The sequence below is a fragment of the Piliocolobus tephrosceles genome, chromosome 10 (assembly GCF_002776525.5).
Source record: "Piliocolobus tephrosceles isolate RC106 chromosome 10, ASM277652v3, whole genome shotgun sequence".
In the NCBI taxonomy this organism is placed as follows: domain Eukaryota; kingdom Metazoa; phylum Chordata; class Mammalia; order Primates; family Cercopithecidae; genus Piliocolobus; species Piliocolobus tephrosceles.
Window position 1 is genome coordinate 120,731,353 of NC_045443.1, and position 27,811 is coordinate 120,759,163.

Consider the following 27,811-nt stretch of genomic DNA (forward strand, 5'->3'; position numbering starts at 1 on the left):
AAACTGTCCAGTCATGAATAGCCTATTTTGAGTACTGGAGATGACCTAAATGTGGAACAGCTGACACTCTCCTTCACTGCTGGTAGAATGTAAATTGTAAAATATAAATTGGTATAACCACCTGGGGATAGCTGTTGTGGCAGAAACTACTGCAGCTGGGGATGTACATCCACTATCACCAAGCTTTCTACTCTTAGGATTACACCTTCGGAGAACATACTCATGTACACCAGAAAACATAGACAAAATTGTCCACATCCCACACTGGTATTTTTGGTATGGTAAAACAAAACAAAACAAAACAAAACTGAAAAACAGGCCAGGTGCAGAGGCTCACACCTGTCATCCCAGCACTTTGGGAGGCTGAGGCAGGAGGATCACTTGAGGCCAGGTGTTTGAGATCAGCCTGGGCAACATGGTGAGATCACATGTCTACAAAAAAAAATAAAATTAGCTGGGCATGGTGGCATGTGCCTGCAGTCCCAGCTACTTGGTAGGTTGAGGTGGGAGGATGGCTTAAGCACAGGACTCGGAGGCTGTAGTGAGTTGTGACTGTGCCACTGCACTCCAGCCTGGGCAACAGAGGGAGACCCTGTCTCAAAAAAATAAAAATAGGCCAGGCGTGGTGGCTCACGCCTGTAATCTCAGCACTTTCGGAGGCCGAGGAGGGTGGATCACGAGGTCAGGAGATTGAGACCATCCTGGCTAACATGGCGAAACCCTGTCTCCACTAAAAATACAAAAAATTAGCCGGGTGTTGTGGCGGGCGCCTGTAATCCCAGCTACTCGGGAGGCTGAGGCAAGAGAATGGCTCAAACCCGGGAGGCAAAGCTTGCAGTGAGCCGAGATCATGCCACCGCACTCCAGCCTGGGCGACAGAGCAAGACTCAGTCTCAAAAAAATAATAATAATAAATAATAACTAAATAAATAAAATAAAATAAAATATAAAGGGAAACAACCCAGCCAGGCGTGGTGGCTCATGCCTGTAATCCCAGCACTTTGGAAGGCCAAGGCAGGCTGATCACCTAAGTTCAAGGGTTTGAGACCAGCTGGGAAACACGGTGAAACCCTGTCTGTATTAAAAATACAAAAATTAGTCGGGCATGGTGACGCACTCCTGTAATCCCAGCTATTAGGGAGGCTGAGATAGGAGAATAGCTTGAACCCGGGAGCGCAGAGGCTGTAGTGAGCTGAGACTGCACCACTGCACTCCAGCTTGGGCAATAGAGCAAGACTCCATCTCAAAAAAAAAAAAAAAAAAAGGGAAGCAACTCAAATATCTAGCATGCATAAATAATTGTGATAAACATTTGTACAGTGGGCTACCACCCAGCACTGAAAATGAATGAACTCTATCCCCAGCCTCAACCTGCATGACTCATAATGTTGAGTGGGAGACACAAGACACAAACGAATCCACACACCAATCAGGATTCTACCCAGATGAAGTTCCGAGCAGGCAGCATGGCGCTCTGCTGTTCGAGGGTGCACACAGAGAAGGCAGAACCAATGAAAAGCAAGAACATGAAGACTCTAAAAGCCAAGACATTACTTCTTGGGGGAAGAGAGGGGACACGTGGCAGGGGGAGGAGGCGGCTTCTGGAGTGCCAGAATGTTCTATTTCTTTTTTTTTTATCTTGAGACAGAGTCTCATTCTGTTGCCCAGACTGCAGTGCAGTGGCCCAATCTCAGCTCACTGCAACCTCTACCTCCTGGGTTCAAGTGATTCTCATGCCTCAGCCTCCCAAGAAGCTGAGATTACAGGGATGTGCCACCACACCTGGCTAATTTTTCTATTTTTAGTAGAGATGGGGTTTCGCCATGTTGGCCAGGCTGGTCTTGAACTCTCGAGCTCAAGCAATCCACTCGCCTCGGCCTCCCAAAGTGCTGGGATTACAGGTGTGGGCCATCACACCTGCCCTTTTTTTCTTTTTTAATAGAGACAGAGTCTCACTATGTTGTCCAGGCTGGCCTCAAGGAATCCTCCAGCCTCAGCTTCCCAAAGTGCTGGGATTACAGGTGTGAGCTACTGCGCCCGGCCAAGAATGTTGGTCTGTTTCTCTAGGAGGGCGCTGTAATTGGTGATCATTCTTTGAACTGTCCATTTATCTTTAGAGCCCTCTTCTGCACCTGTTACAGCTCACGAGAAAGACAGATGCAGAAAGGGCAGAGGAGTGCGGCCCAGGCCCATCCACATACCACACGGTGCAAGTACTTGTGGTCGTAGGCGCTGATGGGCTTGCCGTCCAGCAGCACGCGGCCCCCCTCCAGGGGGTAGAAGTTCTCTAGGATGTTGACGCAGGAGCTCTTCCCACTGCCCGAGGGCCCCACCAGGGCCGTCACCTTGCCGGGGCACAGGCTGAAGGAGACATTCTGCAAAGAACACACAGGCACAGTGTGGGGTCATTGGCTCAGGTCCCAGGACTGGATGCCCCGGCCTTCAACACAGGTGGGTGCCCTTCCCAGCCTACCCCATGTGCCTCTGCCTCGCTTGGACGCTGCTGGCCCCTAAACGTTCTCCTTTCTAGGACACTAGGACTTGGAAGCCCCTTTAGATTTGCTGTTTCCTCTGTCTGGAATGTTCTCTTTGCAGGGAGCCCCCTGATGAGGTCTCACCTCAAATGTCACCTCTCCGAGAACCCCTTCTTGACTGTTACCACCATTCCCATGGACCATCCCCACCACAGCACCCTGATCGATTTTCTTTCTAGCACTCATTATCTGGAATCATCCTGTTAAGTATCTGTCTTTCCCAGCTGGAGCCCAAAACTCCTGGAGGGCAAGGATCTTGCCTGACATATTCCCAGCTGCCCTGCCACAGCCTGGAGTATAGGAGGCACGTGAGAAATGGGGTGACGGAAAGGCTGATTCTGGCAGGCCTCAAGCCGTGCCCTCACCTGCAGGACCTGGGTGTGGGGCCGAGTGCGGTAGGTGAAGGTCACGTTCTCAAAGTCCACCCGGCCCTCCAGGTGGTCGGGGGCCAAGCTGCCGTCGTGCACCATGGTTGGCTGCCGGTCGATGAACTCGAACACCTTCTCAGCAGCCCCCACTCCCTGCATCAGGCCGCTGTAGACGGAGCCCACGGACTGGGGAGAGGAGACACGCGTTCCTGTCCCACTGACACCCGACTCCTAGGACCCACCCCTGCTAGTAGAGAGATGAGGCGGGTACAGAGAAAGCAAGGAGTTCTGGTGGGGAGGTGCAGGAGGCCAGTGACCACTCACTGCTGCATTAGATAATGACAGGGGAGGTGAGGACCGCAGCGTCACCAGCACTCTCCCAGCCATCCAGCCGAGTGGGTGCCATCATCCCCACAGGAGCAGACAGAAACACAGGAACCGGCAGGGGTGTGGCACAGCGGGAATCCAGCCTTGGTCTTTCAATTGCCATAGCATAGCTTTTTTTTTTTTTTTTTTTTTTGAGATAAAGTCTCACTCTGTCGCCCAGGCTGGAGTGCACTGGTGCAATCTTGGCTCACTGCAACCTCCACCTCCCAAGTCAAGTGATTCTCCTGCCTCAGCCTCCAGAGTAGCTGGGATTACAGGCGCTCGCCACCACACTCAGCTAGTATTTGTATTTTTAGTAGAGACAGGGTTTCACCATGTTGGCCAGGCTGGTCTCAAACTCCTGACCTTAAATGATCCTCCCACCTCAGCCTCCCAAAGTGCTGGGATTACAGGTATGAGCCACTAGACCTGGCTTGATTTCAATTTTCAAAATGGGTCTTAATGTGTACTATAAACATATTCTCCTTGGGTAAAAATACATAGAATATGAATGTAAATCACAATAACGGCCCATTTTCTTGAGCATTCTGCTTTTATGTATTTATGTTTTTGAGAGGAGGGTCTCACTCTGTTGCCCAGGCTGGAGTGCAGTGGTGCGATCTTGCTCACTGCAACTTCCGCCTCCTGGGTTCAAGCGATTCTCCAACCTCAGCCTCCCGAGTAGCCGGGACCACAGGCATGAGCCACCACCACGCCCAGTTACTTTTTTGTATTTTCAGCAGAAATTGGGTTGCACCATGTTGCCCAGGCTGGTCTCAAACTTCTGCCTCAGCCTCCCAAGTGCTGGGATTACAGGTGTGGGCCACTGCACCCGGCCAAGCATGCTCTGTATGTTAGGAGGTAGGTTCTAACATTATCTCTTAGTTTACTGATGAGGAAACTCAGGCACAGAGGGTTCAAGTAACTTGGCCCAGGTCACACAGCCTAGAAGTGGCAGAGCTAGGATTTGAATCCAGGCCCGTCTGTCTCTTGAGTTCAGGCTCTTAGGTGCTGAATGTCCTCACTGGTGATATGGGGGTGACATCAGCACCTGTGTCCTGTTGCTGTGAAGACAACAGCTGGTAGTAAACACTCAAAACCCCAGAGCTGGCCGGGCACGGGGCCTGTAATCCCAGCACTTTGGGAGGCCGAGGCAGGCGGATCATTTGAGGTCAGAAGTTCGAGACCAGCCTGGCCAACATGGTGAAACCCCCTCTCTACTAAAAGTACAAAAATTAGCTGGGCGAGGTGGTGCGCGCCTGTAGTCCCAGCTACTGGGGAGGGTGAGGCAGGAGAACAGCTTGAACCCGGAGGCAGAGGTTGCAGTGAGCCAAGATTGCACCACTATACTCCAGCCTGGGGGACAGAGCAAGACTCTGTCTCAAAAAAAAAAAAAAATTAGCTGGGCGTGGTGGCATGTTGGGTGTGGTGGTGGGTGCCTATAACCCCAGCTACTCAAGTGGCTAAGGTGGGAAGATCACGTGAGTCCAGTCTCGAACTCCTGACCTCAAGTGATCCGCCTGCCTCCGCCTCCCAAAGTTCTGGGATTATAGGTGTGAGCCACCACGCCCTGCCTAGTATTATCATTCTTGATATGATCATGCTGTCTCCCCTACTTACCTTAGGGAGAAATACCACATTGTTCAGAGCCCCCGGAACCCCACCACCCCGTTAAGATCCCTCTTCCCCACGCCCCCCTTCTCTCTGGATCCCTGGAAGCACTGGCCCCTCACCTCCATACAATCTCCCAGGACAAACTCGTAGATGATGAAGGCGATGAGGTTGCCGCTGGTCATCTGGCCCGAGATGACAAGGTGGCCCCCGTAGTAGAGGATGCTGACCTGGACCACCAGCAGTGTGAGCTGGGGCAGAGGGAGAGGGGATATGGGTCGGGGGGACTTTAGATCCCCCGCCATCCCCCATTCCCTGCCCCATCCCAGGCTGCAGAGGGAGGTGAGGGCAGAATCAGCCACAAACTGAAATGCCAGCCATTGGCAGGGGTGCCTTCCAAGGCTTGTCACTCAGGCCCACCCCTGCCCCGAGCATTTCCCTGCAGAGGCCTCCAGCTGGAGCAGGCTGTGGGTTTGGCCACAGAACAAGGCTTTCTTTGTGAGGCTCTGGCACACACATGCCACCCCCAGGCTCCTCAGCTTGGCCACACGGGAGCTATTCATCCTCCTCATGGGGAAGAGCATGACTCAGAGACGGCAAGTGCCCTGGCTAAGGTCACACAGCAAACTCTGTGTTTCCTCCCCCAGCAGGGTTCTGTGAAGAAGGGGCTGTGTTGGGGGCGCCCGTGCCTTCCTTCTGTGCCTGGGGGGCATCCGGGAAGGGAGTGGAGTCTGAGTACCCATGGCAGCCCACACCCAATCAGGGACTCCATCTGTCCTCCTCATGCCCAGCCAGAACTAGGCTGCTGTCTGGACCACCGTGCCTTGGTGGAAGCTGCAAAGGCACCCCCTGCCGGCGGACAGATTGCTAAAAGGCTCGACCGGCTGAGCTGGCCCTCAGCCCCTCCTCTCCTCCTTGGCTGGTACTTTTGGGAGGTGGCAGCCCCAGGAGGACCCAGATATCCTCTGTCCCCTGGCTCCCCTGTAGACCACCGACTCCCTCCTCCCTCTCACTCCAAACCCTCCTCATTCCTCCCCAGCTATGCCCTGACCTGCCCACCTCCCATGTGTGGCCAGTGGGGCAGTGCCATGATCCAAGTGCTCCCCATCCTCCAAGGAGGGGCTGTGACTCACTCCCGGGAGTGTGCCAGACACTGTCAGGAGTGTGTGTGGCTGTGACATGAGACCTGCCTGAAAGTGGCCTAGGGACCTGCTGACTCCCCACCTCAGCAAGGATGCTTCCCCAGCTGGGAAAAGAAAGCTCCCACCCTGCCACCCCACGCCAGGTGAGGGGGAGAAAGGGGTGGCCTTGCATCCTGGAAAGATTCTTAGCCGGGCACGGTGGCTCACGCCTGTAATCCCAGCACTCTGGGAGGCTGATGCGGGTGGATAACCTGAGCTCAGGAGTTCGAGACCAGCCTGGCCAACACAGTGAAACCCTGTCTGTACCAAAAATACAAAAATTGGCCAGGCATGGTGGTGGGTGCCTGTGGTCCCAGCTACGCAGGAGGCTGAGGCAGGAGAATCGCTTGAACCCAGGAGGCGGAGGTTGCAGTGAGCTGAGATGGCGCCACTGCACTCCAGCCTGGGTGACAGAGCGGGGCTCTGTCAAGAAAGAAAGAAAAGAAAGAAGGGGGGGGAGGGGAAGGAAGGAAGGAAGGGAGGGAGGGAGGGAGGGAAGAAAGAAAGAAAGAAAGATTTCTACCAGCTTGACACCAACACGCAGGGCTGATGTCCTAGATCGAGGGCTTCCCCCATCTTTGCATCCCTTCCCTCCATAGCCAGAGCTGCCTGGCCAGGGGCACGTACCCCGCTGCCCCAGACGTAGTACATGTAGGCGGCCGCCTCCTTCCTGTTCAGCTTGTACACCTGCTGCAGCTTCCGCAGGTACACCTCTGCCTCCTCCTCCTCGTTGGCAAAGCTCCGGACAGTTTTCATGGCGCTGATGGTCTCCTCGGCCGTGTTGCTCGCTCTGGCCAGGGCATTCTGGACTTCTTTGGAGAGCCTCTATGGACAGGAGGGGGACAAGAAGGAGAAGACCCCAAAACAGCCTCACTATGTACTGGAGCCCCCAGGCCTCTCTGGGTTTTTCCACCCTTTGCTGGCACCAGCTATATGCAAGAGGTTCCTGGGACAAAAAGACAAAATCTAGCCCTTTCTCCCCCATCTCCTTCTGGCTCAATTTGATACACTCAGATAGTCAACTCCAGAGAGGTTTTTGGGGCGATGGTTTCACTTCCTGAGGGATGAGGGATGCTGATCATTATGTCATCCCCAGTATTCAAAAGAGGCTATTCATGACCGGACAGTTTTTGGTAATCCTTTCAGAAAAGGGGCCTCAACACCTGACTCTGTGCTGGAAGAGCAGGGGATGCCTTGGACGGTTGTTCAGGTTGTACACTATACAAGAAACACCAACTATTAAAGGGGCACCATTTACATCATCAACATAAATTACGTTAGAGCCTGAGGGTTGACAAAGAGATTCCAGAACTCCCAGCCAAGTCCTAGATGGTGGCAGGGGCCATGGGTTGTGAAATCTGCCCACACCATGTGCATGTCACCACAGGCAGAGCTGAAAAGTGGTCCCAAGTGTGCGGCCATCAGGCTGCTGTTCACCAGTCTTGGAAGAGGCCCCTGGGTAGAGTTGTTCACACTTTGCAGGAGTCACTATGCTGATTCTCAAGCCAGCCAGGAAGGCTGCCCTAGAGGCCAGGACAGGAGCATGCACTGGCATGTCCCATGGCCACGTGTCATACCCTGGCCACAGGAAACATGCAGAGTGCCTGAGTCATGTCTGGCCATGGGCAGTGTGTGTGGCTTGTGGAGATGACTCACTGACTACACACAACACATTCAGGCATGGGGTGGAAAACCCAAATAGAGCCTTCCTGAGGCCTTCCTTAGCTGAACTCAAAGGCGGGGCCTGCAGTGCACACAGAGGTGGGGGCTGACGGGGAGCTCCAGGGTTTCCTGCTCTGTACCAGGGGCTGGTGGGAAGACTGGAAGCAAGGGGTAGGGAGCAGCATGCCGGACACGGCTCCGACTCTAAAGAATAGATTTACTTTCTCATCTCAGTGAGGACAGCGGGGAGGTTCGTGACCTGGAACTTCAGGAAGAGGTCCCGCCTGTGTGGCTGGAGAAGGCTGTGGGGAGTGGCCTCACCGGGGGCTGGGTGGGAGACGGCCTCCTTTGCTACCCTGGTCTCAGGTCACCAACACCAAAGACTCCAGTGGAGCTGTGACAGTTACTTACCTGGCACCACCTGGAGGCCGTCATGCATCTGAGCCCCTGCTCAGAAGTACCCCACGTGGGCCTGGGTGACTGTGAGGGGGTTGCCTGCACCTGTCACAGGGTCACAGCCCTGCCTGTCTGAACCCAGCCTGTCTGTCCCTTAGGGCTCGGGGGCACCCACCCATTCGGGAAGCTGAAGGAGGGTGAGGCCAAACCTGGCTCACGGGCCTAGCTCTGAAGCAGAAGCAGTGCTGTGGGGTGGCCAGAGGGGACAGCAGCCTGCCCATGACGGCATCACGGCAGGCCCGCACCATCCCCACATACACGCCAGGCACGTTCCAACCCAGGGCCTTTCCACTGGCTGTGCCCTCTGCTCTGCACATACCTCCCAAGACGCCCGCCTCCTTCAGACCCTTGCTCAGATGTCCCTTTCTCAGCAAGACTTATTTAACTGGTATTTATTCATTCGTTTTAGAGACAGGGTCTTGTTCTGTCACCCAGGCTAGAGTATAGTGGCACGATCATAGCTCACTACAGCCTTGACCTCCTGGGCTTAGGCAATCCTCCACCTCAGCCTCCCAGGTAGCTGGGACCACAGGCATGTGCCACCAAACGCAGCTAATTACAAAAAAAAATTTTTTGTAGAGATGAGGTCTTGCTATATTGCCCAATCTTGTCTCGAACTCCTAGGTTCAAGTGGTCCTCCTGCCTGTGTCTCCCAAAGTTCTGGGATTACAGGCATGAGCCACTGGGCCCAGCCAGCAAGTAAAATGTAAAATTGCAACTACCCCCAATGCTCCCAATCCCTCTGCTCCTAACTTCGTATTTCTCCTTAGCACTGACCATCTTTTACTGTATTGTGGATTCTCATTCTCTGTGCTGTTGGTACCTAGTATCTGTCTCTGCCACGAGAATACAAGTTCCAGGAAGGCAGGGGCCTTGGCTGTTTCACTGATGTCTCCCAGTGCCTGGGACATAGCAGACGCTCAATCATTATTCACTGAATGAGCAAACAAATGAATGAATGAATGCAAACACAGCCTCAAGACCAGTCCTTCACTAGCCCTTAGTGGCGCCCTGAGCCCCCCCAAGGGGATGTTTGGGGGCTGCCAGGGTGCACAGCCCCCAGCAGGGTCGGGGCGGGCCTACCTTGTAGTACTTGCCGTAGATGTTGGACACCATCATGATGATGGGGAAGCCCATGAAGGTGACCAAGGAGAGCTGCCATGAGAGGCTGAACATGAAGACCACCACGCCCGTGACCTTGACCGTGTTCCGCAGAAAGACATTGATGTTCTGGGAGACCAGGTCGCTGACCATGGTGGTGTCCGAGGTCAGACGGGAGATGAGGTCCCCTGGAACACAGGCGGCTCAGCTCCCGCCACAGCAACCCAGGCCTTGGGGGTGGCAGTGGGGGATGCTAAGGGGCCTCTGAGACAGACACTGGGAAGCCGGGCCTCCCTACCTGTGGGCGGGGTTGGGAGGTGGGAGAGAAGAGCAGATACCCCTCGAGGGCTACTCTGAGCCAATCCCAGTAACCAGCATCTTGCTTAAGCTTCATGACATCCCGCTGTACAGCGGAGGAGGCTGGGGCTCAGAACAGGAAGGCCCCCGTAGTCACATGGCCTGTCCGTGACTGAGCCAGACTTCAAACCCATGTCTCCTCCCTGTCACTGGCAGAGGGGGTAACTCCTCTTCCCTTCTAGAGAAATAACAACCTGGCTGGTGGCAGGCACAAAAGCACAGACACTTCTTACCTAAGTTGGACACTGTGCTAAGAGCTTTGTAAGGACCCCATGGGTGGCTACTATCCATGTTCCCATTTTACAGACAAGAAAACAGAGGCTTAGAGAGGTGAAGTTCGCGAGTGGAGGCACCAGGGCTTGGACTCAGGCTGGTGTGTCTCAGAGCTTGGATCTTGGTGGATATTCTATCGTCTTTCCTGTTGTGGTCCCTGGCCCTCACCCGCTGACCCCCATAGGAGCAGAGTCTCTGCCGGCCACAGGGGTGGGTAGTCCTGGCCCTGGTGGTTTCCATAGGGCAATGGAAAGCAAGGCCTTGGCCCCTGCAGGGACCTCGGGTGGCCTGGCCAGGGCCCCACAGAGGCCGCAGCCCACACCAAAACCTCAGTGAGCAAGCCAGCTCCCAGGACACAGGCCAAGCCCAGGGTGTTCCCAGCCTGAACTAACAGCAGGAGGCGAAGGCAGAGGGCCGAGACCACCCACACGCCCATTTCATTCCTCAGAGCCAGGCAAGCCCACTGGGGTAGGGCCCAGCCCCCAGGACACCTAGGGCACTGGGAGGACCAACCTGTGCGATTCTCATCAAAGAAGCTTGTCTCCTGGGACACCAGTGAGCGGAAGAGACAGTTTCGAAGGCGAATGTTCAGTCTGGCAAATATGAGGGTAAAAATGCCGCCCCGAATACCTGCGGCAAATGAGCTAATTGCAGATAAGAGATGTTATAGCACGACGTCCTTCCAGACCAACGACCACACCCGGCTGCCCCCTCCCGCTGCCGGCAGGCCTGGGAGCCCCACGGCAGCCCTGCGCGAGGGCTGGCACCCCTGTGGGGTCTCCCTCATTCCCAGTGGGAGCCCCCCCAAGGTGAGGGCAAAGGGGACAGTGGTGGGGCAAGAGACCCAAATGTGCCAGCCAGACCCTCTCCCTTCCAGAACAGCTCAGACAAAGCTGGTTCTGTCTGGGACCAGATTCCTGCTTGGAAAACAGCCAGGGAGGGTGAGCCTCAGGGGAACTGAAGCCCTTTTCAGGGACCAGAGGGTGTGGTTCTAGGGTGCTCTAAGTCAGTGTGGAAGCCAGTTCCCAGGACGACCAGCTGAGGGACAGGCCCACCAGGGGCATTTCCAGGGCCTCCCTGGCCCCTGTCTTCCTTAGGAACAGGCCCTCCCTTCCCTCCCTGGTGCAGGCCGGGTGTGTGGGGCGGGGCGTGGGGGCTGAGCCGGCTACCTGCCAATGGCCAGCAGGCACACGATGGTGACAGCCGTGCTGAACTGATCCATGCTTTTCTGGATGACGATGCCGTCAATGGCGCGGCCCGTGTAGTAGGGCAGGAAGGTCTCTCCTGGGGGAGGCAGGGCAGCTTCAGGGACATCTGCAGCCAGGGGAACCCGCACCCTTCCTCCTGAGGCTCCAGAAGTCCACACACCAACCCCTCCGCCCGCTCCACCAGTGGGCTTTCCTCCCTTGGCAAACTCTTGCTGCCCATTGTGGGGCCCCAGGGTGCTTAATGCCCCCTCCTCAGAGAACAGGGGAGCACTGGGCCTTGCATCCACACAGCCTGCTGGTTCTTATTTGTAGTGGCTACCAGGCATCGAGCCAGGGCTCCCGCGGGATGCTTCATTCTCTTCTTTTTTGAGACAGGGTCTCGCTCTGTCCCCCAGGCTGGAATGCAGTGGTGCAATCATAGCTCACTGCAGCATCAAACTCCTGGGCTCACATGATCCTCCTGCCTCAGCCTCCTGAGTAGGGAAGACAGGCATGTGCCACCATGCCAGGCTAATTTTATTTATTTATTTATTTATTTATTTATTTATTTATTTATTTTTGTAGAGATGGGAGTCTTACTATGTTGCCTAAGCTGGTCTCAACCTCCTGGGTCGAAGCAATCCTCCCACCTCGGCCTCCCGAAGTACTGGGACTGTAGGTATGGCCCTGCTCCTGATCTTTGTTTCATTCCCTTTGGGGCAGGCCCTGGGATCACCCCGCATTTTACAAATGAGAACAGTTAATTTAATTTGGTTTTATTTTTATTTTTGTAAAATATTTTCTTTTTTTTTTTTTTTTTTAACTTTTTGAGACAGGGTTTCGCTCTTGTCGCCCAGGCTGGAGTGCAGCCTCAACCTCCTGGGCTCAGTGGATCCTCCCACCTCAGACTCCTAAGTAGCTGGGACTACAGGCACACGCCACCAGGCCTAGCTAAATTTTTTGTACTTTTTTGTAGAGACGAGGTTTCGCTAGGCTGCCCAGGCTGGTCTCTAACTCCTGGGCTCAAGCAATCCACCCACCTCAGCTTCCCAAAGTGCTGGGGTTACAGGCCTGAGTCACAGTACCCGGCTGAAAGTGAAGTTGAATGAGATGACTCGCCCAGGCCACATGGCAATCAGTGGCTGATTGACGGCAAAGTTGATTTCATTCTTCTCACTGGGTTCAGAATCCAAATTCTAGAACCTCACAAGATGTTGCTATTCTGGTTCCAGGCAATGCCGGAAATTGCCACCCCACCCCTCCTGGTGGGGCACTTGACACCTTGCTGGGTGCTTTCCTACCCACTTGCCTTACTGTGTTTTCACAACAATCCTGGGGTGGAATAGGAGACTCAGAGAGGCTGAGAAATTTACTCCAGGGGAAAGGCTGGGACTCAAACCTAAACTGGCTTCCAATCTGGGGGCTCTTTCTTTTCCCTTCCTGCTGTGGTCTGAATGCATCTCCCAGAATTTATATATTGAAACATAATCACAATGTGATGGTGATTAAGTCACAAGGACAGAGCTCTCCAGGATGGGATGAGGGCCTTTTTCAAAGGGCTTGTGAGCCTGGTTTGCCGTCTCGCGCCTTCCATCTTCTACAGCGTGAGGACACAGCAGTCTTCCCTCTGGAGGACACAGCAAGGAGGGACCATCTTGGAAGCAGAGAGTGGCCCTCACAGCACCAAGCCTGCTGGCACCTTGATCTGGGACTTCCCAGCCTTCAGAACAGTGAGAAATCAGTTTCTCTTGTTTCTAAATGACCCAGTCTGTGGTATTTTGTTATAGCAGCAGAAACGAGACTCCCCTGGCGATAATCTGGAATGCCTACTCTCCTCTTATGGAAATAATGGCGTGACCAGGCCAGGCCCTTGTTCATCCCAGGACCTGGTTCCACTGAAGTTCTTTTCATGAGCAGAGCCAGGTTTGGGGCCGGGCATACAGCAGATGCTCAATAAAGGTTAGTGAATGAACCCTGGGCAGGTCTGGCTAGCACTGTCTGACCTGGCTCAGACACGTGGATAGTGAGACATTCTGTGCAGTTCTGGTGCCCTCTGCTGGGACCATGAGGTGGCAGCCTAGAGGGCCTGTGTCCCCACAGTTCTTGGCCAGTCGGGGTCTCCAGCCAAGGCTGCAGAGTTCTGCCCAGCCTGAATTTCTGTCTCAGTTTACCCACAGAAGAGGGCAACGGTGAGCTGTGACAGCATTTTGGTTCCAGCAAGCACCAATGCTAATAATCGCCTTACTGGGTACCAGGGGCTGTGCAAAGCATGCCGGCAAACTGTCTTGCTGAATCTGCACAAGAATTATGTGAAACTCTCCAATGCACCAGCAAACAGACCATTTCCAGAATCCGACCACTTTCACTGCCTCTACTGCCCCGACCCTGGTCCAAGTCATTAACCTCACTGGGACTATCTCAGTAGCCTGCTCTCAACTTTGCTCACATCAGCCTGTTCACACAGCAGACGGCAGGATCCTGTTGGAACTAACTCAGATCTTGTTGCCCCTCGGCTCAAAACAGTCCCAAGCCCCCTTCTCATCCAGTGAGATGGTAAAAGCCAAAGTCTTTACAACAGACCACAAGGACCTGCGTGACTGAGCCCCTAGCAGAGACCTTTGTCTTCTCCCCGCTCCATCTCAGTCCCTCTGCTCCAGCTAACTGGTGTCTGCTCTTGAACAGCTGGACACCTTCCTGCCTCAGGACCTTTGCACAGGCTGGTCCTTCTGCCTGGAGTGCTCTTACTACAGACATCTTTTTTTTTTCTGAGATGGAGTCTCAGTCTGTTACCCAGGCTGGAGTGCAGTGGCACGACCTCAGCTCACTGCAACCTCCACCTCCCGGGTTCAAGTGATTCTCATGCCTCAGCCTCCCAAGTAGTTGGGATTACAGGTGACTGCCACCATGCCTGGCTAAATTTTATATATGTGTATATATATATATATATTTTTTTTGAGACGGAGTCTCACTCTGTCGCCCAGGCTGGAGTGTATTGGCATAATTTTGGCTTGCTGCCACCTCTGCCACCCGGTTCAAGTGATTCTCCTGCCTCAGCCTCCTGAGTAGCTGGGATTACAGATGCCTGCCACTGTGCCCGGCTAATTTTTGTATTTTTAGTAGAGACGGAGTTTCACCATGTTGGCCACGCTGATCTTGAACTTCTGACCTTGTGATCTACCTACCTTGGCCTCTCAAAGTCCTGGGATTATAGGCGTGAGCCACTGCGCCCGGCCTAAATTTTATATTTTTATTAGAGACAGGGTTTCATCATGTTGCCCAGGCTGGTCTCGAACTCCTGACCTCAAGTGATCTGCCCGCCTCAGCCTCCCAAAATGCTGGGATTATAGGTGTGAGCCACCGCACCCAGCCGCTTACCCCAGATATCTGCTCCCCTACCTTCTTCAAGTGCCAAAGGCCACCCAGTAATCCTATAGGTTTGGTACAATTATTCCTTCCATTTGTGGAAATGTATTCTTTCCACAGAAGAGGAAATTGAGGCTCAGAGAGATTAAGTCACTTGCCCAAGTTTATACATTTGGTTTACCATGAAATCCGTATTAAAGAATCTTAGGCTACAGAAGGTAGCTCACACCTGCAATCCCAGCACTTTGGGAGGCCGAGGTGGGAGGATCACTTGAGCTGAAGAGGTCAAGGCTGCAGTGAGCTGTGATTGCTCCACCGTACTCTAGCCAGCCTGGGTGACAGAGGGAGGCCCTGCCTCAAAAAAAAAAAAAAAACAGAAAGAAAGAAAAAAAGGACTCCATTTGTTTTTGAGATGGAAGTTTGCTCTTGCTGCCCAGGCTGGGGAGTAAATGGCGCAATCTCCGCTCACAGCAACCTCTGCCTCCCAGGTTCAAACGAGTCTCCTGCCTCAGCCTCCCGAGTAGCTGGGATTACAGGTATGTGCCACCACACCTGGCTAATTTTGCATTTTTAGTAGAGACAGGGTTTCACCATGTTGGCCAAGCTAATCTTGAACTGCTGACCTCAAGTGATCCACCCACCTCAGCCTTCTAAAGTGTTGGGATTACAGGCGTGAGCCACCACACTTGGCCTCTACCTTAATTTAATAAGAGATACTCAACCCTAAAACTAACATTTCCCAATTGGTGTTTTTTTTATTTTTGTTTGTTTGTTTGTTTGAAGATTCTGAGGGTACAGAAAAGCTGGGAACTGCTGAATGCATGTTGATTGAAAAATAATTATTAATTATCATAGCACCTAATTGTTTTTTTTTTTTTGAGATGGGGTGTTGCTGTGTTGCTCAGGCTGGTCTCAAACTCCTGAGCCAAAGCAACCCTCCCTCCTTGGCCATCCAAGTAGTTGGGATCACAGGTGTGTGCCATTGTATCTGGCCCTGACACTGATTAAGTATTTACTTGTGCTAGGCACCAAGCTTCCTCTCACTTCTTTCTCACAATACCCTAACAAAGCCCTCACTTCAGAATGGGCAAGTGAGCGCTGGCCAGGTTAATCACTTGCCTAAAGTTATCAAAGAAGTCGGGGGGCTAAGCTGTGAGTCTGCACCCTGACTCTTGATGCAATCCTGCAAGCTGGGAAAATGTGCTCAGCAGTATTTGAGGATGTCTGCATTCCTCCACCACACAGCAGCTGACGGCAGGGCCCCAGCAGGCAGGGTAAACAAGGTCATGGCATGGAGCGCTATCTGTCTGCACAGGCATGACAGCCATTCATTTATTCATTCAGTGAGCCCATCTCTGTGCCAGCTACTGGGATCCAGGGTGAGTTAGACCTGGCCCCGGCCCCTGAGGCGCTCAGGACCTGGGAGGGGAGGCAGGAGGGTGAATGCATAACAGGGTCTTGCTATGTTGGCCAGGCTGGTCTTGAACTCTTGGTCTCAAGTGATCCTCCTGCCTCAGACTCCCAAAGTACTGGGATTTTAGGCATGAGCCACTGTGCCCAGCATAAATGCATAGTTTTTTTTTTTTTTTTTTTTTTTTGAGATGGAGTCTCACTTTGTTGCCTAGGCTGGAGTGCTGTGGCACAATCTCAGCTCACTGCAGCCTCCACCTCCTGGGTTCAAGAGATCCTCCTGCCTCAGCCTTCTGAGCAGCTGGGATTACAGGCAGCTGCCACAACACCCAGCTAATTTTTGTATTTTTAGTATTGACAGGGTTTTGCCATATTGTTCAGGCTGGTCTTGAACTCCTAACCTCAGGTTATCTGCAGGCCTCGGCTCCCCAAAGTGCTGGGATTACAGGCGTGAGCCACCGCGCCCGGCCTGAATGCATGATTTGTATGTCATAAAAGCTATAACTGAGCGGCAAAGTTGCCACAGTTACCAGAATCTAAGGTGGCTTCCCAAGGAGGGGACTTTTGGGCTTCCCAGCATGAGCAGGAGAAACCGTCTGGTTGAACAGGAAGGGGTCAGCCCAGTCCCCACAGCTGCTAGTATTTACTGGGGGCTGTCTACGTGCCAGGAGCTGTCTGAGGTGTCTCACCCATGTGGATTAACTGAGCCTCCAATCCCAGTAGGAGGGTGCTACTAGGCCCATGTCACAGAAGAGGAGGCTAAGACTTAGAGGGGTTAAATAACGTGCCTAACCTCACACAGCTGTTGAGGGGATGGGACTGAGAGGGCAGAGATGGATCGTAGGAGAACAGGGCTGCAGAGTCGGGGCCAGCTCTGGGTTTGCCTGTCCTCTTTCAGAACATTCTGGCATTGTTATTGCATTGTCACCTCTCCAAGCTCTGTCTCTGTCAATTAACATTTTTATTTTATTATTTTATTATTATTTTTTTGAGACGGAGTCTCACCTGTCACCCAGGCTGGAGTGCAGTTGTGTGATCTTGGCTCACTGCAACCTCTGCCTCCCAGATTCAAGCAATTCTCCTGCCTCAGCCTCCCCAGTAGCTGGAATTACAGGCGTATGCCAACACATCTGGCTAAGTTTTATATTTTTAGTAGAGATGGGGTTTCACCATGTTGCCAGGCTGGTCTTGAACTCCTGACCTCAAGTGATCCACCCACCTGGGCCTCCCAAAATGTTGGGATTACAGGTGTGAGCCACAATGCCCGGCCTAAAATTTTTAAAACTCATAATAGCTAACAACCCTGAGCACTTACCATGACAAGCCAAGCTCTGTACTTAGTCCTTCTGTTTTTTGTTTTTTGTTGTTGTTGTTGTTTTTTTTGTAGAGACAGGGTCTTGCTCTGTTGCCCAGGCTGGAGTGCAGTGGCGTCATCATGGCTCACTACAACCTCAAACTCCTGAGCTCAAGGGATCCTCCCACCTCAGCCTCCTGAGTAGCTGGGACTATAGGCAAGTACCACCATGCCCAACTAATTAAAAAAAATTTTTTTTAGAGTCAGGGTCCTGCTATGTTGCCCAGAGTGGTCTCAAACTCCTGGGCTCAAGTGATCCTGTAGCCTTGGCCTCCCAAAGTGCTGGGATTAGACATGAGCCACTGCACCCAGCTCTCCTGTTTTTTTCAGCATCTAAAACGTCAGGAAATAAGGACTCTAACAATCCTCGTTGCACAGAGGGAAGTGAGGCTCACAAAGGCTGGAGAACTAGTGCAGGGCCATGCGGCTGGGTAGGGAGCAGGACAGGGATTTGTGCCCAGGCCTCGATGCCCCCAGAACCTGTGGAGCTCCAACCCTGCAGTGCCACCTTCCCACCTGGGTTGCTGAGTGGTGCCTTCAAACTGTTTGGACCAGACTCACAGGCACAAATACATTTCACATCACAAACCAGGCCACACTTGCACATAGGCACACACAACTAAAATATTAATAACAGTTTCACAAATCAACGCTGCATCTTACCACAAGCAACACACTCTGATGTTTGCTTTTTTTTTTTTTTTTGTGATCTGCCCACCTTGGCCTCCCAAAGTGCTGGGATTACAGGCATGAGCCACCACGCCTGCCCACTCCAATGTTTTCTAGTCTATTCTCTGATGATCCCAGCTCCAGGAATTTATTCTACAGATCCATCCACATTCATATGAAATGTGTATGAATAGAATTATTCACATGCAGGCTGGGCGCAGTGGCTCATGCCTGTAATCCTAGCATTTTGGGAGGCCAAAGCAGGTGGATCGCTTGAACTCAGGAGTTTGAGACCAGCCTGGCCAACACGGAGAAACCCTGTCTCTACTAAAAATATAAAAACTAGCCAGGTGTGGTGGCGGTGCCTGTAGTCCCAGCTACTTGGGAGGCTGAGGCAGGAGAATCGCTTGAACTGGGAGATGGAGCTTGTGGTGAGCCAAGATGGCGCCACTGCACTCCAGTCTGGGTAATAGAGCAAGACTCCATCTCAAAAAAAAAAATTATTCATGTTCAGAGGAAAAGGCTCAAAATAACCCAAGAGTCAAATGATGGGAGACCAACTAAATAATCCATGGTATATACAATGGAATATTATGCAGCCAAATAAAACAATGAGGTACTGGTTGGGAAAATTCCAGAACACATTGTTAAGTGAAAAGAGCAAAACATAAAACAATGTGGGTGAGAAGTGGGGGAGTGACGCATGTTCTTTTGATGTGCTTGTAGCTGCATAAGGAAAAGCTGGGAACATGCACAAGAAGTGAGTAAGAAAGAGTGTTTTCCTGGCCACCTGGGAGTTTCTGGATCCTTTTCCTGTAGTTAGCCCTGGGCAGGACGATCAGGGTAGAATTAGAAGTGAAACACAGTCAGGCATTGTGGCTTGTGCCTGTAATCCCCGTGCTTTGAGAGGCCAAGGTAGGAGGATCACTTGAGCCCAGGAATTCGAGATCAGCCTGGACAACATAGTGAGATCCTATCTCTACAATTTTTTTTTTTTTTTTTTTTTAATTAGCTGGGTGTGGTGCACATGCCTGTAGTCCCAGCTATTCGGGAGACGGAGGTGGGGGTATTACTTGAGCCTGGGAGGTTGAAGCTGCCGTAAGCTGTGATCATGCCACTGCACTACAGCCTGGGCAACAGAGTGAGAGCCTGTCTAAAAAGAAAAAAACAGGTGTGGAACTCATAGTTTCCCTTTTCTTCTCTTGTCTTTTACTTTTTCCTTTTACAAATTGAGATGGGGTCTTGTCATGTTGCCCAGGCTAGTCTTGAACTCCTGGGCTCAGGCAATCTTCCCACCTTGGCCTCCCAAAGTGCTGGGATTACAGGCGTGAGCCACCGTGCCTGGCCTATTTTTTCATTTTAAATTACATAAAATAGAAATGGGGCAGGCACCGTGGCTCACGCCTGTAATCCCAGCACTTTGGGAGGCCGAGGCCAGAGGATCACCTGAGGTCAGGAGTTCGAGATCAGCATGGCCAACATGGCAAAACCCCGTCTCTACTAAAAATACAAAAATCAGCTGGGCGTGGTGGCACGTGCCTGTAGTCCCAGCTACTCAGGAGGCTGAGGCAGGAGAATCACTTGAAGCTGGGAGGCAGAGGTTGCAGTGACCTGAGATTGTGCCACTGCACTCCAGCCTGGGCGACAGAGCAAGACTACGTTTCGAACAAATAAATTAAATAAATAAATAAAATAAAATAAAATAGAAATGGGTTCTCGCTATGTTGCCCAGGGTGGTCTTGAACTCCTGGGCTCAAGTGATCTTCCCACCTCAGCCTCCCAAAGTGCGAGGATTATAGATATGAGCCACCATGACTGGCCTGTTTTCCTTTTCGAATCAATTTGATGTCTGAACCACGTAAGTAAAATCTTTAAAATCTAAGGCAGTCATATCCACCTAATTTGATTTTCTGGTGGCCACGTGTCCCCGAGGTCCTTACTTACCCAGAGCTGCCACGATGAGGAAGAAAGAGGCGGCCACGAGGAAGGCCACATCGGGCTTAGTGTAGGAGAGCAGCTTCTGCAGCGTGGCCCCAGACGCCTGCTCGGGCGGTGGCAGGCCACTCCCAGGGAATCCCTCGGCCTCAGTGGCCGCCCCTGGCTCCAGGGCCTGGGTGCTTGGTCGCACGGTGGACAGCAGCCACCAGAGTAGGAAGGATGCGCCAAGTGAAATGTACGTCCACACGAACAGGGCCCAGAACCAGGGGTCCCGGATGGGCCTGCGCACCTCTGAGAAGAGCAGCAGCTTCACCGTGGCGTAGATGCCCACGAAGAGGCACACGAGGGTGATGACCAGCCACGAGGCCCGCAGCCGCCGGGGCCCCAGCGCACTGTTCTTGGCCACACCAATGGTGGCCCCCAGCAGCAGGCAGCTGCGGTACAGGCAGGCTGCCCAGAGGTCCAGCACCGAGTCAAAGATGTTGAAGTGGCGGATGTCCTCCAGGAGGCTGCGGTCCAGGTGACTGAAGACATAGATGGCCGTGGTCACGCAGATGTCCACACTCATGAAGGCCAAAGTCACCACCACCGCCTTCCACAGCCGCATCCTGCTGGCTGAAGGTGGGCGGGTGCTGAGGGCCAGGTTGTAGCTCACGGGGGCAAGGCCATCATCGTCCACGGGGCGAGGCCAGGCCTGTAGGGACAACAGCAAACATCAGCACAAGGGGTTCAGGTTTGCCACTCGCTGGCTGTGTGACCTTGAGAAAGTCACTTGACATCTCTGAGCCTTCATTTTCTCACCTGTAAAATGGCAATATCAACTTCCTGGGGTACTACGAAGATTCCACTCATTCAAGGGATACTTATTGAGTGCCCACTGTGGCCAGGCGCTGTTCTTTGATTTTTTGTGTCATGAACAAAAATAACAAAGATCCCTGCTCTCCTGGAGATGACATACTCATGCAGGAGACAGATGATAAGGAAATGGGTCAGGCGCGGTGGCTCACGCCTGTAATCCCAGCACTTTGGGAGGCTGAGGTAGGTGGATCACCTGAGGTCAGGAGTTTAGACCAGACTGGGATGTGTGTATTGTGAGGCCAAGGTTGGAGGATCCCTTGAGGCTAGGAGTTGGAGAGCAGCCTGGGCAACAGGGTGAGACCCTGTCTTAAAAATAAATAAATAACTGAATGTGGTAGCATGCTCCTGTAGTCCAAGCTACTTGGGAGGCCAAGACGAGGGGATCGCTTCAGCCTGGGAGTTCGAGGCTCTGGCTCCAGGGCCTGGGTACCTGGCCGCAGGGTGGACAGCAGCCACCAGAGCAGGAAGCCGCAGTGAGCTATGATCATGCCACTGCACTCCAGCCTTGGTGACAGCAAGATCCTATCTCTAGATAGGATCTGGAAGAGATGGAGTTTCGCTCTTTTTGCCTAGGCTGGAGTGCAATGGTGCGATCTCGGCTCACTGCAGCCTCCACCTCCCAGGTTCAAGCGATTCTCCTGCCTCAGCCTCCCGAGTAGCTGGGATTACAGGCATGCGCCACCATGCCTGGCTAATTTTGTATTTTTAGTAGAGATGGAGTTTCTTCATGTTGGTCATGCTGGTCTTGAACTCCCAACCTCAGGTGATCCACCCGCCTCGGCCTCCCAAAGTGCTGGGATTACAGGCGTGAGCCACCGCGCCTGGCCTAAAAATTTTTTTTAGTTAAAAAAAAAAGAGATAAGGGTTATGGCAGAAAAAAGAGGGGGGTGAACAGGATAGGGGTGAGGGAAGAGAGAGATCAATTTTATTTTATTTATTTCTTTTTTTTGAGACAGAGTCTTGCTCTGTTGCCAAGGCTGGAGTACAGTGGTGCGATCTACAGGTACCCCACCACCACGCCCAGCTAACTTTTGTATGTTTTTAGTAGAGATGGGGTTTCACCATGTTGGCCAGGCTGTTCTCAAACACCTGACCTCAAGTGATCCACCTGCCTCGGTATCTCAAAGTGCTGGGAACACAGGCATGAGCCACTGCACCAGGCCAAAGATCAATGTGAAACAGGGGCCCAGAGAAGACCTCGTTGGGTACGTAACACTTGAGCAAGACTTGAAAGAGGTACAGAAGTCTGCCAAGTGGCTATCTGGGGAAAAGCACTTGGCACAGGTGAAACAGTGCCAGAGCCCTGAGGCAGGAGTAGCCCTTGGGAAGGCAGCAAGGCCCCATGAGGTCAGAGAGGGTGGGGAGCATCTGGAGGATTTTGCATCGATAATGAGAACGAAGCTGAGATAAGCAGAGTTTAATAAACAGCCGCTGTCTTTACTACCACTACTAATTGCTCTGAACCTGTTTCCTCATTCGCAAAACGTGAGTGTGAGGTTCAATGTGTCAGTTCTGGGAAGAGTACCCGGTGCATAATTGCTGCTGATTGTAATCAACCACATACAATGTGTGCTTAATAAATGTTTGTCCACTTTTCTCCTCTCCACATCAGGCCTTCTATCTCTGCAACCCCAAATAAACTGTTTTGGTCTAAGAAAGAACTTCATAGCTGTCAGGGTGGCTTGCAGGCCGCAGAGCAATCCAGAAACCTTGGCATCTGTTTGGAAGTTTCCAGAATCTTTTCCTCCTGCCCAGGTTGGCCCTCGTGCCCAGCCCTAGGCCCCTTTGGTTTTCTGAATCTTGATGTCTGCTTTATCCAAGGCATCTCCTGGCACTGGGTCCCTCAGAACTCTCCCAGAGCTGCAGGGACACCTGGGAAGTGGACCTAGAGGCCTGAGTTTGTGAGTGGGGCTTGTCCAGGGGAGGGTGAGGACCGGGCTGGGGTGTGTCCCTGGGTGCTACCTCCTGTCTCAGGTCCAGTCCTTCCTCCCCTGGGCCTTTTGTTTTCCCATTTGCAAAATGGGCTGAGCTCTTGATCCCCCAAGAGGAGGGGCGAGGGGCTGGGAGACAGCAGGGATGACTGTGTCATGGCTGGGAAGGGGCCATCCTGAGAGAGATCCTTTCCCCAAAGCTCTGGCGCCCAGGTACACAAACCGCTCACACTATGGCATGATTGGAACCTCACACAATCCCACGAGGCCAGGGTTTCCATATTCCCACTTACAGTTGGGGAAACTGAGGCACAGAGCGACAAAATCATCTGATCCAGACATTCAGCCAACAAGGGCCCAAGCCAGGACTTGAGGCAGTGAGTGCAGGACCCAGCACCTGCCTCTCCACCTGTCCACTGCATGCCTGGCACACAGCAGGTGTCTAATAACTACAAGCAGACGGGGTTGTAACACCGCACTTCCTGTGAGCTCTGCCCTGCGCCATGTGCTTCAAATTCAGGTGGCTCCACCTGTTTAATCCTCACAGCGACTTTGTGAGATGTGCACTCTCATCCCTCCCACTTAACAGATGGAGAAACTGAGGACCAGAGAAGTGAAGATTGCCCAAGATTACACAGCTTCCGAATAGCAGAGCTGGGATGTGGACTCACAAGTGTCTGAGTCTAGAATCTGTGTTCTTCACCCCTAAACTAAGATAACATTCAACATAGAAAATGCTACCAGGGGCCAGGCACGGTGGCTCACACCTGTAATCCCATCTTGGCCTCTTGGGAGGCCGAGATGGGCAGATTGCTTGAGCTCACGAGTTCGATTCCAGCCTGGGTAACACGGCAAAATCCCGTTTCTACTAAAAATACAAAAATTAGCCGAGCATGGTGGCGCATGCCTGTAATCCCAGCAACTCAGGAGGCTGAGGCAGAAGAATCGCTTGAAACAGGGAGGTGGAGGTTGCAGTGAGCCGAGATCACACCACTGCACTCCAGCCTGGGTGACAGAGCGAAAGAAAATGCTACTGGGAAGTGTTCATCTAAGGAAAAGGGTCCCCAGCAGAGGGCTGGGCTGTGCGGCAGAGGTGATAAGACTGCTGAGGCTAATTGCTGGCAATGACAGCAGCTGGTGTGAGCTGACACTGGCTCTAGGCCCTTACATGCATCAGCACTCACCACAGCCCTACGAAGTAGGTCCCATCATTATCCCCATTTTATAGTTAGGAAAACCGAGGAACAGAGAGAGAGGTTAAGTGACCTGCCCCGGATCACACAAGCTAGGAAGTGACCAAGCTGGGATGTGAACCCTGGCCACTGAGTTCCAAAATCTGTACTCTCAACTCCAAAGCTCCAATCCTTCAAAACAGCCTCTCCAGGCGGTAGGCACAATCCCTACTGATTCTGAGAAGGGGTCTGAGATGCAGAGGGGAATGGAGTGGGGGGTCTAACGACCCCCAAGCCTGGGCCCTGCTTTCACCCCCGCACATCCAGGCACACTGAAGCTATCACAGAGATGACAGTTGCTTAGTCAGCAGCTGCCCCTCCAAAGATGGTCAGGGCCGAGCAGGGTCAAGGGCAGGGGAAGTGGTAGGATGGTCGGACACCCCCAGCCCAGGTCCTCGGTCCCTCCCCAGCCCTGCCTGTGCTGCCCACGCAGGCTCTTGTCTGCTGCAATGCAGAGGCCATGGGGAGCGAGCGAGTGGGTGAGCTCCAGGCAGAGCCCAGGGAGGGAAGCTCCTGGCCCGGTGCCATTCCAGGCCTCCCAGCCAAGCCACTGCCGTCTGCACCAGGTGCTGCCAGCCGCCTCAGCTGCTGCTCTCCTCGTGGTGGGCACATGGGGTCCCTCAGTCCCCAGAAAGGGGCTGGGGCTCAGAAGTGGAACAGGAGGCAGATCCACAAGACACTCAAAAGCTGGACAGCAGCGCAGGGGCTTGGCTGACTCTCCCAACTTGACTCCCAGCCTCTGGGGGATTCCTTCTCCATCCCCCGACAGCCCAGGGTACCAGTCATGCCCCCCGCCTCCAGGAGCCTATTTATCTTCATCAGAGTAAACAAAATTTCAGACACCCATATCACAGACCACCAAAGCCACATTTTGCAGATGGGGAAACTGAGGCCCAGAGAGGGAGGGGGTGAGGCTTGTCTCAGGTCATCCAGCAGGCTGGGGCAGAGCAGCGCTAGCACCTGAGTCCCTGCCCCCAAGCACTAGTCCTTCTACCACAGGCTCCCAGCAGAGTGGAATCCAGCCCCAGGTCGGGTTACAGTCCTCGGGGGGGACAGTTACTCCGTTATTTTTGAAGCTACTGGGCAGAAGTGTGACCACCAGCCAAGGCTGCTTAGAGGCCCGTCCCCGCTCTCCATCTGCCTGACTCAGAGGACGCGCTGGGCTTGGCCAGGTGAGGCTAGAGGGCAAATTGTGAGCACATGGGTGACCTGCTTGGCCCGAGGGACAAGGACAAGGTGGTGGCCAGAACAGGCCCCGCCTAGAATGGGACAAGGCCCAGGAAGACACGGGTGGCTTGCCCTGACTCTGCGCACTAAAGAATGGCACAGGATAAGCAAGTGGCCCTGTCCCCACCAGGGGTCTTGTCAAAGGCTTTTCTTCCCAGGATAGGAGACGTTGGTTGGGGTATCTCTAGGCGTCAACTGCAGAGAAGGCCAGAAGACGATAGATAGCAGTTATTATGACACTGCAACAGAGACCCTTTGCAGAGAAGGCCAGGAGACAATAGATAAAAGTTATTATGACGCTGCAACAGAGACCCTTCACCGGGCCCTACTATGTGCCTGGCACCTCCCAATGCAGCCAGGCCTCCCCACTTCCCTGGGAGGACCCTGTGGTCATCGCTTCGTTTTACAGCTGGGGAGAAAGAAGAGGTTAAGTGACATGCAGAAAAAGGACGAAGGCAGGACGGAGACCCGCATCCAGGTTCTCTAGGGTCTCCAGGATGGAAACTCGGGGGAGGGCCTGCCCAGGCTATTCAGGGACTGCAAGAAAAGGGGCCAAAGAACTTGGGTGGCCCAGTGGCCTCAGTTCACCCCTGACATGGTGAGCTTCTCACCCCGGCGCGGGCCCAGACCTGGACAAGCCTGTTCCATTTGCTGCACAGCAAACCACTGACTGACGGAGGCCCGCTGGGTGTGAGGGCGTGACTGTGGGGGTCTCTGGCGCTGGGGCAGGACCCGGCTGGGTCTGCCTGGGTCTATCCTGATTTCATCCCTGCTGAGCCTCCCGCAGCCCACGTGGGGCCCAGCCTCACTCTGGGACTTGAGAAGCTGTCTCAGGTGCTCTCAGCTCTAGGGGAGGCAAAGAGAGATGCCAGGTGCCCTCCCTCCAAGCCTCCTCTTGTCACCTGGCCCTGCCCCATCCGGAAAAGGGGAATGGAAGCCACTCTATCTCCGGGGGGTAGGGCAGAGGCGGGGATCCTGTCAGCCCAGCTTAAAGCTGTCTCAGTTAATGTCAGGCCGGGGGAGGAGGCTTTTTTTTTTTTTTTTTTTTTTTTTTTTTACAGAGGCCCAGAAATAAAGGAGGCTCCCCTGGGAACCTGCAGGCCTCACTGCCAGGGTGGATGGTGGGGAGCAGCAGCAGCCCATTGGCCTGCTGGGGAGACTGAGGAAAGGGCTTTGCCCAGGTCAGCAGGCACAGGCCAGATCCCCAGGCTTCTGCCAAAGCTTTGGTGCTCAGGATTCCTGGGAAGCCCGACATGGACAGCAGGAGCCCTGAGAAGACGCGCCAGCCCCGTCCTGGGGGAACGACAGCCATCCCAGGATCCTCCTACACCTCCCACATTTTCCAAGAGGCAGAGGCGCCTGGGGGGTTAACAAAAATGGCAACATTCGCCCTGCGGGCGCGTAAAGGATGCTGCAGGGATGGGGGCTGGGAGCTGCGGCTGCGGGCGCCGGGAGGGCTCCAGGGAGACTCCCACCTTCAATCGAGATGCCTACTCCCACCGAGGCAGGGGTGCCCAGACGCCCCTCAACCCGTGCCTGGCCTGGCACCCTGGCCTGGAAAGGTCCCAAAACCAGGGGTCCAGGGTGTCTTGCTCTTACCTGTTACCTGGCACCAGGTGAGCTGTGGGAGGGGGCGCGCAGCAGGATCGGGTCTGTGGTGCAGGTTCCGCGCTGCTCATTGGAGACTGCGCCGGACGCGTTGCTCGCTCCGCTCTTCCCGCTGCTCCTCCCCGCCTCCCGCCCGCGCTGCGCCGCTGCAAGGTCGGAGCTGAGCCTGGCGTGCGTTGAGACCGGCTGACGGACGGGGCGGGGCCTAAGGGACGGAGGGGGCGGGGATCCTGGGACAGGGACCGGCGGGGCCTCTCGGGAGGGGCGGGGCCTCATGAGGAGTGGGCGGGCTCTTCTGGACGGGGCGGAGCTCCCGGGGAGGGGGCTGGCGAAGCCTCCGGGTGGGGCGGGGCCTCCTGGGGGCGGGGCCAAAGCTGGCCACCTGCTCACCTGTGGCAAACTCCTCCCACATCTGACCATCCAGGCCCTCCACACTGCGCGCTCCTCACCTGGAGCCACAGGCCCATCCTGAGGGGACGGAAATGGTTTCACCTGAAGGAGGTCTGCTTTTTAACTGGTCTTTTTGCCTGGAGGGACAGCTAGCCAGTCCAGGAGGGTGGGTTATGGTCCTCATTCATTCACTCATTCTTTCATTTATTCACCCAACAGATATTTATCCAGTGCCTACGGCATGCCATATGGCCTTTTAAGCATCTGAAATTAAACACTTAGCAAAACAAGATCCTTGCCCTTCTGGAGCTGACATTCTAGTGAGGGTGTCAGACAACATATATAAGCAAATGAGATATATTGGAAGGGAGTACATTTTACGGAGAAAATTAGTACAAGATCGGGGATCCGGGGCATTGGAGAGGGGAGGCAGCGATATGTCCTCAGCTACTGCCAGGTGCTGGGAACACAGCTGTGTGTGAAAAGACAGAAAACTCCCAGCCTTCATGGCGTGAAGGGGACAGAACATCAGCAAGTAAGTGCATAAGACCATTCAGGTACTGGGTGCAGTAAAATAAATAAAACTGGCTGGGCGCGGTGGCTCACGCCTGTAATCCCAGCACTTTGGGAAGCCGAGGCGGGCGGATCACGAGGTTAGGAGATAGAGACCATCCTGGCTAACACGGTGAAACCCCGTCTCTACCAAAAATACAAAAAAATTAGCCGGGCGTGGTG

At 53.6% G+C, this 27,811-nt stretch overlaps 1 protein-coding gene across 5 annotated transcripts in view; it reads right to left on the minus strand.

The window, feature by feature from the left end:
* ABCB9 (ATP binding cassette subfamily B member 9) overlaps window positions 1-27,811 on the minus strand; it is a 44,047-nt gene that overhangs the window by 11,352 nt on the left and 4,884 nt on the right. For 2 of the 5 annotated variants that reach the window (XM_023205644.2, XM_023205655.3), the window contains exons 2-11: window positions 27,077-27,154; window positions 26,678-26,891; window positions 19,837-20,524; window positions 11,079-11,193; window positions 10,423-10,553; window positions 9,262-9,467; window positions 6,688-6,885; window positions 5,002-5,130; window positions 2,900-3,088; window positions 2,202-2,375 (exon numbers count right to left, since the gene is read on the minus strand). In XM_023205644.2, coding sequence (XP_023061412.1) covers window positions 2,202-2,375; window positions 2,900-3,088; window positions 5,002-5,130; window positions 6,688-6,885; window positions 9,262-9,467; window positions 10,423-10,553; window positions 11,079-11,193; window positions 19,837-20,437 — 1,743 coding nt within the window. In that variant the 5' untranslated portion in view covers window positions 20,438-20,524; window positions 26,678-26,891; window positions 27,077-27,154. Of the gene's footprint in view, window positions 1-2,201; window positions 2,376-2,899; window positions 3,089-5,001; window positions 5,131-6,687; window positions 6,886-9,261; window positions 9,468-10,422; window positions 10,554-11,078; window positions 11,194-19,836; window positions 20,525-26,677; window positions 27,155-27,811 lie in introns of all 5 variants that reach the window. The other 3 variants (XM_023205682.2, XM_023205673.2, XM_023205663.2) reach the window with 2 other exon arrangements.